The sequence below is a fragment of the Dermacentor silvarum genome, chromosome 1 (genome assembly GCF_013339745.2).
Source record: "Dermacentor silvarum isolate Dsil-2018 chromosome 1, BIME_Dsil_1.4, whole genome shotgun sequence".
Lineage (NCBI taxonomy): Eukaryota > Metazoa > Arthropoda > Arachnida > Ixodida > Ixodidae > Dermacentor > Dermacentor silvarum.
Genome location: NC_051154.1, coordinates 305,850,960 through 305,864,513, shown reverse-complemented (window position 1 = coordinate 305,864,513; position 13,554 = coordinate 305,850,960). Strand labels below are relative to the sequence as shown.

At 44.0% G+C, this 13,554-nt stretch overlaps 1 protein-coding gene across 1 annotated transcript in view; it reads left to right on the top strand.

The window, feature by feature from the left end:
- The window catches only part of LOC119437278 (valine--tRNA ligase-like), a 103,257-nt gene that overhangs the window by 3,934 nt on the left and 85,769 nt on the right, over positions 1-13,554 (top strand). The window contains exons 3-5 of the mRNA XM_037704336.2: positions 14-114; positions 6,207-6,334; positions 13,007-13,171. Of these exons, the coding sequence (XP_037560264.1) occupies positions 14-114; positions 6,207-6,334; positions 13,007-13,171 (394 nt within the window). The remainder of the gene's footprint in view (positions 1-13; positions 115-6,206; positions 6,335-13,006; positions 13,172-13,554) is intronic.

Sequence of the window (13,554 nt, the reverse complement as noted above, 5' to 3'; positions counted from 1 at the left end):
CTTCCCTGTGCAGACACATCAGGTCCAATGCCAGATGCATACAGCCCACGATATGTGGAGGCTGCCTGGTATCCTTGGTGGGAAAAGAGCCATTTCTTCAAGCCTGAATATGGGGTAAGTTTTTACTCGGTTTGGCTAAACAGAAATTGATGTCGCTACTATTATGGTGCTTTACTGTAGCAAGTGCTTTGTGGAAGCACTTGCTACTGTAAGCTCACAACTTGATGTCCTTATGTTCAGTACTGTTGACTGCGAAATTGTACAGAGACCTATGTCTTTCCTTTAAAAACTTTTTTTTTTTAATTTGTTGCTCACCGTTTTTTTTTATTTTGCTCATTTTTCGTAGCAAAGATCACATTCTATGGTCCAACACTTGACACCTTTACTTGCCTAGCGGCTTGTCATGGAAAAAATGTTAATTTGCTTTTGTGCCCCTCTTGGTTTCCACATGCACTCCCAGCGATTAATGGAAACTAATCTTGAAGGCCATGCTTTGTCATATTGTGAAGGCCAGAAGTGCCCAGGCAATGGGGCCATAGCCGCCATGTTTTGGACATCACACACTGCGAGGGCTACAGTTCAAGGCAAATCTGCATTTTTTTTTTCTTTACAAACCAGCCAAGTAACAGTGTAAAGTGTTATATTGATCGATCCAGACCATGAAGTGTGGTCTTGCCAGAAAATTTGAGCAAGAACGAAGGGGGGTAAGTGGAAAATTCTTCTTAAAAATTTTTAAGGGAAAAATGCAGGTCATTGTATGGAGTATGAGAGTTGTGAGAGAAGTTTTCTTACAGCTAATACGTGTACCCTAGGATTGAAAACTTCAGTGTGCACTTGTGTGTATGACCACAACACTGTACTTCTCAGTTGCAAGCTGTACTTCCAAAGGATAAGGAGAGAGGTACTTGTTTGCTCTCTCAAGTTTGACGTTTTTTTTTTATTTGCACAATGTCATGCAAAGTTTTGAAGGGTCTGTCTGGCAGTGCAAATGCTTTTATTCTACGCTCACTTGCCATCTTGATTGTGAGAACAGCACAGGTGAATGCTAAAACACATTGAGCCTATGCATAGTGGTAGTTAACATGAAATAGCAGTTTATAAATACATTTCTTCTGGGTTACAATAGGTTTGGCTCCATCAGTCAGTGGTTTTTGTTTTCTACTGTGACATTCAGTATTATATAGTAGCCTGTATACCAGCTCAAACTTTTAAATGTCACCCAGATTAAGCGTTATACCACTCATTGACTCATGTTAGGTACACAAAAATTTAGGAGAATAAAGTAACAAGGTCTCCTTTACAGCGTGTAAAATAAAAAAAAAAACATTATTAACCTGCTGGAACCTATGGGTTGTTTGCAAATACCGCTAACAAAACAGTTTACCTGTGCAGCAACATTGCTACAAATAGTGGCACCGGCCGTGCTTGGGAGAGGAAGTAGTGCAGCATGGACATTTTGTAGTGGCATAGTCATTCCCTCTAGACACCTGTACATGTTCCAGCTGAGGTTCGGGATCTTGCTAGCGCTCTACAGAGATTGTTTATAAGAGTAAGTGCAGTGTTGCCAATGAAAAGCCAGTGTGTGGCAGGGGCCTGAAATGACCTCACATGCGTCTGCCTCACGCTAGAAGCAGCCTGTGCTGCACTAAATTTAAGCCTAAGGTCCTGCCCCACAGCAATCATAAAGAATTTCCACTGTGCATGGAAACCAACTTGAATGCTTTGCAAAGGGCCCATGGCTAACTAATTGTGCCATTCCAGGAATTCAGCCTTGCCGTGCAATATCTTTGTCTGCCTTCTCTCTCTTCATATTTAAGACACATTTTGCCTTACAGTAAATTTCACTGGTTAATTTGGAGCAATTTCTTTCTATTTTGTCGGTAACAGCTGCCATTTCTTGGGTTGATTTGGGAGATTGCATGTTTGATTGGGTGTATCAAAAGAGGTTTAGTTTGAATTGTAAGACATTGGATTTTACACCTAATGAATTGTACAAGAATGCCTCTCGCCAACGGAACGAGGAAGAACGGCACCAAATCAACCAATGAAATTCACCATTACTTTCAAAGGTCTGGTAAAGAGTGGAGCTATGTGAGGGTGTTTCTGGTAACAAGCAGAAGAGCAATGCAGCAAAGAATGTCTGAGGCAAGGGCAGACAAAATATCCCCATGTTTGTTATTCAAGCCACTGTGTGCATTGACAGGTGCCACTACACGATGGTGCCCCAAACCTATTTGTGACTCTGGTCCCAGACTTGCACCTTGCAGTGACTCCCTCAGCCATCTCTCCTTTTTTAAAAAGTATCCCTGGTTTGATATCTGTACCCGGTATTCTGTCTTGCTCAGGAGGTGGCATAATTCTGGGCTGAGATATTGTAGCGATACCTTCCACACAATTCTATGCCACTCTTATCATCCACCATTCATGGCTGGCTGATCTTGTTGATAACGTGGGCAGATTGTCGCTTTGACCACTGATAAAGCGTAAAAGGAAGTACCATCAGAAGAGACGTCGCTACAAGATTGCGCCCCTATTCTTATGAGAACTTGGTAGTTCTGTTTTGGACCATATCTTGCTCTAGTATGTGTATTTTGAACATCCGGTAAACAAAATGTCTAGTTCCTAGGAGTTTGAATTATGGCTTGCCAGCTGTGTATGTATTTTTTATCTTTTATATTGACTGAAAATAATAAAATGGCTCTGGGACATTCTTTTAACTGTCAACAATTGAAGTTCAGAGAGTTCCTTGCACGGTTCTGAGTTGAATGCTTAATTAAAGAATGACAAATAATGGATGTGTTGAAACAAAAGTTATTCAGGTTATGAAGTTCAACATAGAAGCAGATAAAAAAATAATTATTAATTAACATGAAATAGACTGTCATAGAAAGGAGTAAACAGGACAAATGCATTGTTTGTCTTGTTTAGTTGTTTCTACTGTGGTCCTCGTCTTCATTGCACGCGCATTAGTTTCTGCCAGTAGACTATGAACCAGCTAGCAAAGCAATAATTAATCATAAGTTGGCAAATGAAAAGACAGGCATTCCCTTTTGATTTGATGTGTTGGTCTCACGTGCAGACCTCATCACTAGCCCAATAATGAGATGTGCATACTATTCAGAGCAGCACTGTCTGCGTACATAGCAGAAACTTCCATTTCAAGGTAGCTGTGGTGCTGTAGCTGTCATGTACACTTTTTAAAGGTGTCATTTTTAGTACGCCGGCATGGTGTGCCAACACCACAGGCAGGACAGGTGTGAATTGAGCAGAAGCTTCTGGTTAACTAATCCAAATGTGAGAGAAGGGGTGAACAGGGCTGGGATAAGAAAAACAACAAACAAAAAAACGAAATGGTGGTGCATAGCTGCACGAGAAACTGAGACAGGTCTATTAAAAAAATAAATGAAGAGGCCAGGTATCTATCGAAAGCTGAGTGTGCCTTGAGTTAAAGTGACAGGCAGTGCCGTTATTGTCACTTTGTACTTTTTTCAATGTTGTTGTGGTTTATTTTTTTTTTTTTTTGTGCTTGCATTCCTGATGAAAAAACTGTAAAACTTAGATATGTTTATTAGTATGACTGGTTGACTGGCTGTCCGGGTAGGGCTGGGGGACAAGGTGAACGAATGCCTTGCCTAATTATCTGCCTTTTTCACGGTGCATGCGCCCTGCCCTAGTGGATTCGTTGCAGAACGTTTTGGAAGGGACGCACGCGTGGCTGCTCTGCTCTATCTCCGAGGAAAGTCCCCCGGAAAAAAGTGCACGGACGTACGCTGCTGTAAACACTAGTGCCGTGTACTGTTGCTACTCCACTGGTAGCTCTACATCGGTGCGGTGCCAAGAACGTGCGTAGCGACACTACAACTCCAATTTAAAACAGAAAGTGGCCAGGGCTTCATCTGGACTGCATCGTGAACCACGTAGTTGCCGCCTTTCATTGATTGCTAGCAAACTTATCGAAACACCCCTGCATTACACTTGGGCGGCACTTCAGAAACATCACGTTGCTGACGAAGTCTTCTGGCAGCGTCAACCCTCTCTTGCTAGTGGTGGCAGTGTTACGGTGGCTAGATGGGTAGGTGTGCCGACCGAGCGTAGTTCACCACTTCTCCGCATCATGACGCAAAATTGGCGCTGCGGACAGTAGAACGGTTCAGCGGAGCGCAACGGCGGCTGCACTGTGTAGACGAGCTGCGTGTCTGATAGTATCGCTTGCCTCTGTATCTTTGAAGTGCGCGTTATAATACCGTTCTGAGCAGTGTAGGCCAAGCCAGAATGAGGAACTTGTTGTTGTCGTCTAGTCAGAAAAAACGAAATGCTGAAGTAAATTTTCTAGCTTGGCAATCGGTCACATTTATTGATATAAACGCGGCGCTCCAGCCTATTGCATTAAAGACGTAAATGCATTTTTCCCATGCATAAAACAATATTGCAATGGTTTTATACGGTATATGGAACCGTGTTTACATGCTATTTAGCGAGTTCTAATGTTTCAATTTCGAGAAATCCAGCTATTGTTTTATTGCTGCGTCAGTTACGGTATCTAAATTGGTGCGAGAAGAATTGTGTTGGTAAGTGCATATGGTTCACTGTTTCATTGTAATAAAATAGAGTAATACGTCTTGGGCCAAATTCGTGAATATATTTAAAATACAAGAAACGCTCTCGTAACTTGAGTCAGCAAACGCACCAACATAAATAGCCTAGCGCCAGCAAGGCCGCAACGTTGGTCCACCACATCATAACATTATTCACAGCACACGCCTCCACTTCAGGTGATTCTTCTTCTCCCTGTTGTTTTCGCGCGCCATGTTATTGCCCTTGACAAGAAAGTAAACGCGTATAATTGAATATAACTTCACAACATCGTTTGTGAGCTCTTTCTTGTGCCGCTTACAGCCGATCAGATTCGGGGGATTCAGCTGCAGAAAGGATGCAAAGTCGGCGATACACTGTTCCTTCGTAACTCATTTAAACTGAAGCACAGCTTGAAGGCGTCTTCGAGCGATGCTACCAGTTTTTTTAGTGCTTCAGAAGGGAGCAACAGCCCTGACCTACTCATTCTGTTGAATTTAGTAATGTCCCTGAGCAATCGGAGCACTTGGTTCTTTGCAGGAACTTCCTTGCTACATAGCCTGCTATATAGAATATCAGCCTAGATCACTTTTCTTTTCCCTGTAGCAGCGCAGCGGTGCTCGATGTCGCAGGCGCTGAGCACCTCATGTGCGGCTTGAAAATTTCCAACGTCGAGGAGCTCATGGACGTACGCTTTTCGGTGTACCGCTTGCTCATTAACGTCGCCGATACAATCTAGCCACCGTACCGATACTGAGCAAGCTACTGAGCAGCTCGGGGCGAACATTTCCGCTGTCAGACAGCGGAACAATTCCGCTGTCTTTCTCACAAATTTAGAGCCCGACTTGCAGTTTGGAGCGAAACAGTTGGTCTCCTTGGTGGTCTTCTTTGGTGGAGCAACGCCGCCGCTAATCTCACCGGTCATTTTTCCGACCTGGAACATTCCACATCGCTTAGGAACTTACAAACAGTACGAGAGATGCGGAGCTCTTCACCTTTGAAACTGACACGAACAGACGACATACAACTATTCCAATACGGGCTTTATTTTATTTTTTTTTTGCTCGCCGCCAGTCTGCCAGCCCCCTGTAGCAGACGACGCGCGCTGCGGAACCGTTCTACTGACCGCAGCGCCAATTTTGCGTCATGACGCGGAGAAGCGGTGAACTACGCTCCAGAGGCGCCGGTCGGCACACCTACCCATCTAGCCACCGTAGCAGTGTGTGCCCGACTTCACGTACTCGTTTAAGGTGCGGTAATGCTGGGTCGATACGAGACGGGAAAGACACTGAGGCGAATTATTGGCTGACTATTCAACACAGTGTGTCGCTGAGACCATTTTGAGACCAAAGAAGAGAAGTGTGGCCGAGAAATTTGCATCTAGCAGAAATGTGTTTAAATTTGTTTTAGTAGGAATGCTGAGTTGTACGAAATTTGTGTGATAGTGTGGATGATGTGCCTCACCTTGTACATCCCTTTTCTTTTGTGTGTGTTTCTGCCCTTTGTATTGTTTTGCATAACTTTGCGCAACAGCAATGGGAGTTTCGGTACTGCTTCAGGTTTCTCGCTCTTTGGTGCAATGCACTGCTTCAAGATATCTCACTGAATTTGGTTGCTCTGCTGTATGTGCATAGGGAAGAGACATCTTGGCTGAGAATCCAAAAGGGCGCTTTGTGATGGTGATCCCACCTCCCAATGTGACTGGCACCCTACACCTGGGACATGCTCTCACCTCGGCCGTTGAGGATGCCATAACCCGCTGGTGAGTGCTTTCTGCTGTTGCATTTTCTAGCATTTCAACCTGTGGCATGCCCTGGCAACCTAGTGTTGCTTTGTTAGTGCCTCTTGCAGAATTGTGCATTCTTGAATCACTCAAAGTGGCAGTGGGGAGAGGTGTGGTGCAACTTTAGACAGGGAAATGATTTGTTGGCCAAGATTGCACTGGTGTGGCTGTCAGATTTGTCTGTGTGGTTTCTACTTGAATTCAGGGTGCATACAGGTTCTTGAAATCCTTGAAAACCCTTGAAATTGAAAAGTGAGTTTTCAAGGCCCTTGAAAGTCCTGGAATTTTTTTCCTTCCTTGAAAATCCTTGAATTTCGTGAGCAATGCACTGTGATATCGACATTGCGACCTCCTTTCTGTGGTAGATCGGCGTCGATCTGACAAACTTCCCATTTCAGAAACAATATGCCAGCGCGAGCATACATGGTTCCATTTTGCAGAACTGCACGAAAAAAAATAAAAGGCATCACTGCGTCAAACCGCGAACAGAGCGGAGCGAGAGACTCGTGCCGCGCTTCGGTGCTGGCTTCTGGCAGTGTGTACGCTGCTTTCCTCACCCTATCGTTCGTTTCACTCCTCGCCCGTGGGGCTGCCTTGTCCCACTTTCACTCTTGCGCGCGAGGCAAAGCTAGTGAAGCTAAAGAGAGCTATAGTGGAGTAACTTTACCACTGATGCTCAGTGCCTTTGGGTGGAGGTTTGTTATATTATTTGGGATAATATAAGTGCAATAACATTACCGTATTTTCCGGTGTATAATTTGCACCTTTGTATAAGACCCTCAGAACGGCAATTTTTCGGGGAAAAAAAAGTAACTTATTAAGTCATGCTGGTGTATAAGACGCACCTGTTCTTTCGGTAAGTGATTTAAAAAAAGTTACAGTGATGTTTCGCTCCGTGAAAACGGGTCACACGCAAGCGTATAGGTGCCATATACTTCCACTCCAGGCGCATTTCTGCCGTCGTGGTGGCCACGATGTTCCGTATAAAGTGCAAGGGCGATAACATCGTCCCCGCGCGTCGTATGCTGTATGTGCGAGTGAAATCATGCGACGGTGAGCCGAATCGCGCACAAGGGAGGAAAGCGGGAAGGCAACCCGGGAGGGAGGGGGGCTGCCTGTACTTTCGTAGCAACTGCGTAGTTTGCGCAGCGGCGCGCGCCGTATCTTATCTGCAGATGGCACGACTTCGGGGTAGAGCGACTCGGGGTCGGCCTACCGCTGTTTGCGTTGCTGCTCCATCGTTTTTGCACGGTGCTCGGGGACTTTATCACGAGAACCCGGCACCGCGATAGTGCGCACAGAACCTGTAGCAATTAAGTCAACCAGCGCGCTTCGCGTGACCGTAACGTCGGATCCGATTTTGACGGCACTTTTTCTGGACAAAAAAAAAAAAAAAACGTACATAGGTCGCACCGTTCTATAAGACGCACCGACGAAAAATTCAGGGGAAAAAAATGCATCTTATGCACCGGAAAATACGGCATGCTGAATGTTTTGGAAATATTTGATGAACCAACCCAGCTGATACTGCAGAAGCCTGAGCAGCTGTTGTGAGTGTTCGTTGTCTTAACTTTTAATATTGCAGACTTGAGAAATGATCCAGACATGTTTTACAAAATTGCAATATACATCTATTTGTTATAATATAATGGATGTGTAGCAAGGCTACACTGCATGGTTTGGAAATGTTTGGTAAACTTGCCCAGTTAATACTTAAAAAGTCAGAGTAGCTGTTGGGAGCATTCATTGTGTTTTGTGAACTTTTTTTTTGGCATTGTTGTGAACTTGCAAAGTGATCAAGGCTAGACATTGCCATCATTCAGATATACATTTATTTCTTTTTATTTTAGTGCAATAACCCTATGCTGAATGTTTTGAATATTTTTGGTGAACTTTACCCAGCCTATACTGGAGAAATCTCAGCCGCTGTTGTAGGCGTTCATTTTGTGTTGTGATCTTGAGAAGTTATCAAGGCTAGACATTTTTATTATAATTGTGATATACATTTATTTATTGTAAGTGCAATAAAACTAGTTATTTTTGGAAATGTTAGAGTAAAGAAATCCTACTTTGGATGTCACTTTGAGTCCTTGAAAAACCTGTGATAGGTCCTGGAAAGTCCAGGAATGTCCTTGAATTTTTGCCTTGGAAACCTGTACGAACCCTGATTGAATATATTATGGCCATATCTTAAGTTCTTTCCTCAAAGTTGCGGATATCAAAATTGCAGCTTTTTTCTTTAAATGATAGAAATGTCACTATTTATGAATGCCTAAATACATTAAGTACGAGATAAAGCAATAAAGCATGCACCACTTCTGGTGTTGTCAAGGTGTTTTTCTTGTTCTGTATGGTTTGCCTGGCACACAAATGTGTTGCTGTCAGGATGCATCACTTGGCTTGGCAGTACAGAAAAGAAAAATGTTCCTTGACACAAACGAATCACCATGGGCATGGCAATAATAAATTGTCTGAGAGAACATCGTGGTTATTTGTCATGTGTGCATGGAGCAAGAGTGGTGTTTAGCAGCTCTGTAGAAACATTCGGCATGAAAGCCTAATCCTATGAGTGCAGGCAACTTTTGTTTAGAGCACCTCACCTGCTTTGGAGGGCCTGTGCATGTTCATGGCACAGTACATTGATTAGTCTGTCGATCTGGACAGCGTAGTTGCACACTCATCATGCTTCTTCAGTTTATAATGCTGAGACAGAATTTGTTAGTGAAGTAGAAACCTATCAGCTGGTGTAAACATTTTGGCAGGTGGACACCAAAGTGTTTTTTCTAAAGTACATGTTTAGGCGTACTCTGTGCGTTGATCGCAATGTATGCCCTGTCACACTAAAATATTACGAGGCACATGCTACCACATAACATGTTGCTATTTACAATACTGCAGCTTGCAAGAGACAAAAAAATAAAAGGGCTTGCACAATGCATTGTTTGTGCAGCAACAGTAAGCAAGCTAAACTTAACAATTCCTTTCTAAAATTTTTTTCTTGGAAGCCTTTAAGGTGTCTTAATTTATTACTATTATTGTTATTCTTTCTTTTTTTTGAGCTACTCACCCTCAGTAAGATCTTTGCCATAAGGATGGAGTAAATAAATAGTGTTTGTTACTTGAAAAGAATTCCTTCACTTACCTGTTGGTAGAAAGCATACCTGTTGACACGCTTTTCCTAGATTTTGAAAAGGCATTTGATGAAGTGGCACATAAAAGGCTTTTCTTGAAACTCGTCTCTGAACCTAAACCCTTTTGTTATGAATTGAATAAGCAGGTGTTCAACAAGTAGAGTGCAATTTGTTTATGATAACAAATGCTCCTCTCTACCTCCTCCAGCTACTTGAGGCATACTCCCGGGCACCGTCCTTGGTCCATTGCTCTATGTAATTTATATCAATGACTTACATGCCAACACTTCCCCTAATATCAAAATATTTACAGACAATTGAATTGTTTACCGCCCTATCACAAGAAATTCAGACTGTGACCTGCTTCAACAAGACCATAACCATATAGAAATTTGGTGCAAGCAATTGTTAAGGAATCTGAATGTCAGCAAATTATGTCTACTTTCTTTTCACTGTAGGCAGTTGTACTTTTCATGTAAGTATAGCGTTTTTGGCTCTGAAATATCATCCGTCTGTTCATGTAAGTACTTAGGCATAACAATAACACATAATCTTAACTTGTTCCGTTATATCGCGAATATTGCTAATAAATCCAACCGTGTCCATGGTGATATGCATTGCATTCTTCGTATGGCATCTTGTTCCATGAAACTACTCGCCTACCTCGCCTTTGTCTCTCTGGAATTGCAATATGCATGCGCAATATAGGACCCCCACCAGGGTAACCTATCCATGGTATTAGAATCAGTACAAAATTGTGCAGTTACAATACCAGCGTAGCTAGACTAAATCTGAAACAAATCTTCTCAACCTTGGAAGTTCGGCGTAAAGTGTCTAGATGATGTCTTTTTCACAAGTCCACAAGCCACCCTTGAAATACAATCACTTGTATCATGATGAAACCATTTTTCTCTTCTTATAAGCCATCAGAATGCAATGTACAACCCTGTGGCACACACTACTGCTCATCGGTTCTGAAAACTGCTTGGGACTAAAAATATCTGTCATTCGATGCCATGCACTGCACCAATCCCCTTGACATTTTAAGGATGCAATCGAAGTATTCATCCTCTAACTGCCTGCCAACCCTCATGTAACCAATCTCATTCTGGGCTGGGCTTTCCTGCCTTTGTCAGGAAAGCCTAGCCCCCATGACACTAACTGCCATGTTCAGCACATTTGTATATTTCTCAGCTACTATGCTCTGTCCATGCTACCCTATGAAATACATATTGTAGAAGGGTTCTGCAGCATTCGAATTTGATTTGAGCTGAAATTTTAACATTCATGCACAGACCCTTAGTCCTTGGGCGACAGAGGGAATGACATAACAGATGTGAACATAGTGGTTCCAACTGACAGATAAAATGAAAGCAAGTGCTTTTTCTAGAGAGAATTATTTTGGCGTTCCAGTTAGAAATGGGGCCCAACAAGTTGGAGAAACTGGTCCTGCTTTTCTACAATAAATTGCATTTGTTGAAAATTGTTGACAGTGTCTTACTGCGGAGAAAAATGTGCGGCTGGCCAACACTACCGTAAAATTCCGAGCAAGCGCCCCCACCCGTGCAAGAGCCCCCACCCCCCCCTCCCGCTCCGCACCAACACTGGCCTGCCACATCCAGTCCACGAAAATAATGGCAAATTCAGCAAATCGCACCGGTGCGCATCGGGGCGCCCCGATGAGCCATTTCATCGAATCATGGTCGTACCCGGGCGCCCCAGTGGGCACACGAGTGCATCGGGGCGAACTGCGGTTGGCGGTCTGTAGTTCATGGACCGCCGGCCGACGGCGAGATCTGCCTCTCGCACGGCACAGAGGAGTTCCCTGCGGCACAGCGACGTGACCACTCGGCGACAAAGGAGTGGTCGCGGCTACACTCTGGCACCGCCGGCAGCTTCACAGTTGCTATCACTTGCCACCGATATCGTCGCTAGGCCTTTTTCAGTTCACTTCGAATCTGCAGCGGACGGCGCTTCAGCACGAACCGCCGACGCTCCCAAGCAGCAATGTATTGTTACCGTCGTTGCCGCTTTACCCTCTCCTCGCAATAATTTCACACGATGAAAACATGCTGATATTTGCGGCGCCACCAGCTGCGATGTGAGCATGGCCGAGCCGCGGTTCGCTGTCCGCCGTCGGTAGCCATGCACTGCAGCTGAGCTTCACTTGTATCGGAACTCTCATTAGTGCTAAACGTTTCACCGTGGACATGGTTTTTAATAAAGTGAACATTACGCGTCACTTTACTCTAGCGGACATAATTTTGCCTGGAATAGAAGCTGCATAACCAATGTTCGTGTCGCCGGTCGCAGCGTCGATGCGCTCTTTCTGTAGTTCTTTCGGTTGTTTTGAGAGTGATAAACACCACTAACACATCTTTGGCTTAATAAAGTTCATGTTCAATAAAATTTTAATGCTATTCCCACTGTGCTTCTTTTTTTTTTTTTGCGGGAAAATTTTGTCGTGGCCATCTTGAATTTTGGTGCCGTTCCGGGATAGCGCCCCCCCCCCTCCCCCAACTTTGCTCGAGGGGGGACGCTTGCTCGGAATTTTACTATATACATATTAAAGACTTCAAATGCTTGCATCATATGCCCACTTTTTTGGTATAGCTGTGATACTGGCACTTCTCCATTCGTTGCCTCAGTGCTCATTTATGTGGCAAACTTGAGTCGAATGACAAGGGTCACCATATCAATGCTGGCAGCATTCCCCCCCCCCCCCTTTTTTTTTTTTTTGCATGCAAGCTATGCCGTGTTCACCTAATGCCTTTTCTGTTCTGCTTTCAAATGTGCAAAGAAAGGCCAACACACTAAACGCTCTCTCCACTTGACATGTGAAGCATTTCCACCCGTGGTTGCCATTTATTCCACTAAGAGTACTGCTACTGGTGGTCTGTGGGACAGCTTTGGCGTGATGACAATCAGCCTGTCATGAGCTCATGTGATTGAGGAATATTGCAGGAGCAGCTTGAACATGCCTCCACAAATTAAAGCAAATTAGCAGTGTGATGACAGATTTACAGTCATGTCTGTATGGAACGCAAACATGAGGAAGTGAACTCGAAGGCAAATTTTCCTTTGCACACTCACTGCTGTGTATGACACCATGGTGATTCATTTACAGAGGCTGTTTGGAGGCCAAGGCGCATTTATCGTCCAGCTACTCGCCGCAATCACACATCTCACTTTGAAGTAATCAGGTGTAAGGTGTTCAATATTTCTCCCTGTTAGTGTTTTGTTTCGATGTGATGGTACAATCAAAAGCGAAAATCTCAAGACAACAGATGCTGCAAAAATATTTTTTCTTCACAGCCTAGGCATGTAGTCTTTGCATAAGCCCTTGTGTGCCTGTTTGACCAGTGCAATGTATTGAGTCAATCCTGTGTTGCATGGCTGTGCTAGAAGACACTTTTTTTTTTATGCACTGATCTTAAAATTTTCCTCCAGAGTGTTCTAAGTGAGGAACTGGAACCTAGGTTGTTGTCTGCTTTTGCGATTACAATTGTGCTACTTGCAGGAACCGGATGAAGGGGCGTACCACGCTGTGGAACCCTGGCTGTGACCATGCGGGCATCGCCACTCAGGTGGTGGTTGAGAAAAAGCTGTGGCGTGAGGCAGGGAAGACTCGCCATGACATTGGCCGTGAGGCCTTCGTGCGGGAGGTCTGGAAGTGGAAGGAAGAGTATGTGTGTTTTGTTATTGCTGCATCCTATTTTCACCTAAAGCTGTTTAAAATTGGGCTGGTCGTAGGTGCAGTCATGTTCAACATGAGCTGCAACACAGTGGCCATGGCCAGACGCCTCCAAAGACGGCATGGCGCTGCCGCACAGTCTTGGGGCTCCTTCGGCCATGTCTACTGTGTTGCAGCTCATATGAAACGCGACTGTACATGTAGAAGCTGCCAAAATAAGATTGTCACTTTCATGTCTTTAAGAAAAGCATAAAGAAACTGAAACAGTACAATTAGTCCAAACTGCCATAAACACAGACAAGCCTCGTTATAACAAAGGTACATTCAACATGAAAATACCTTTGTTATATTCAATATTCATTATAAGGATACAT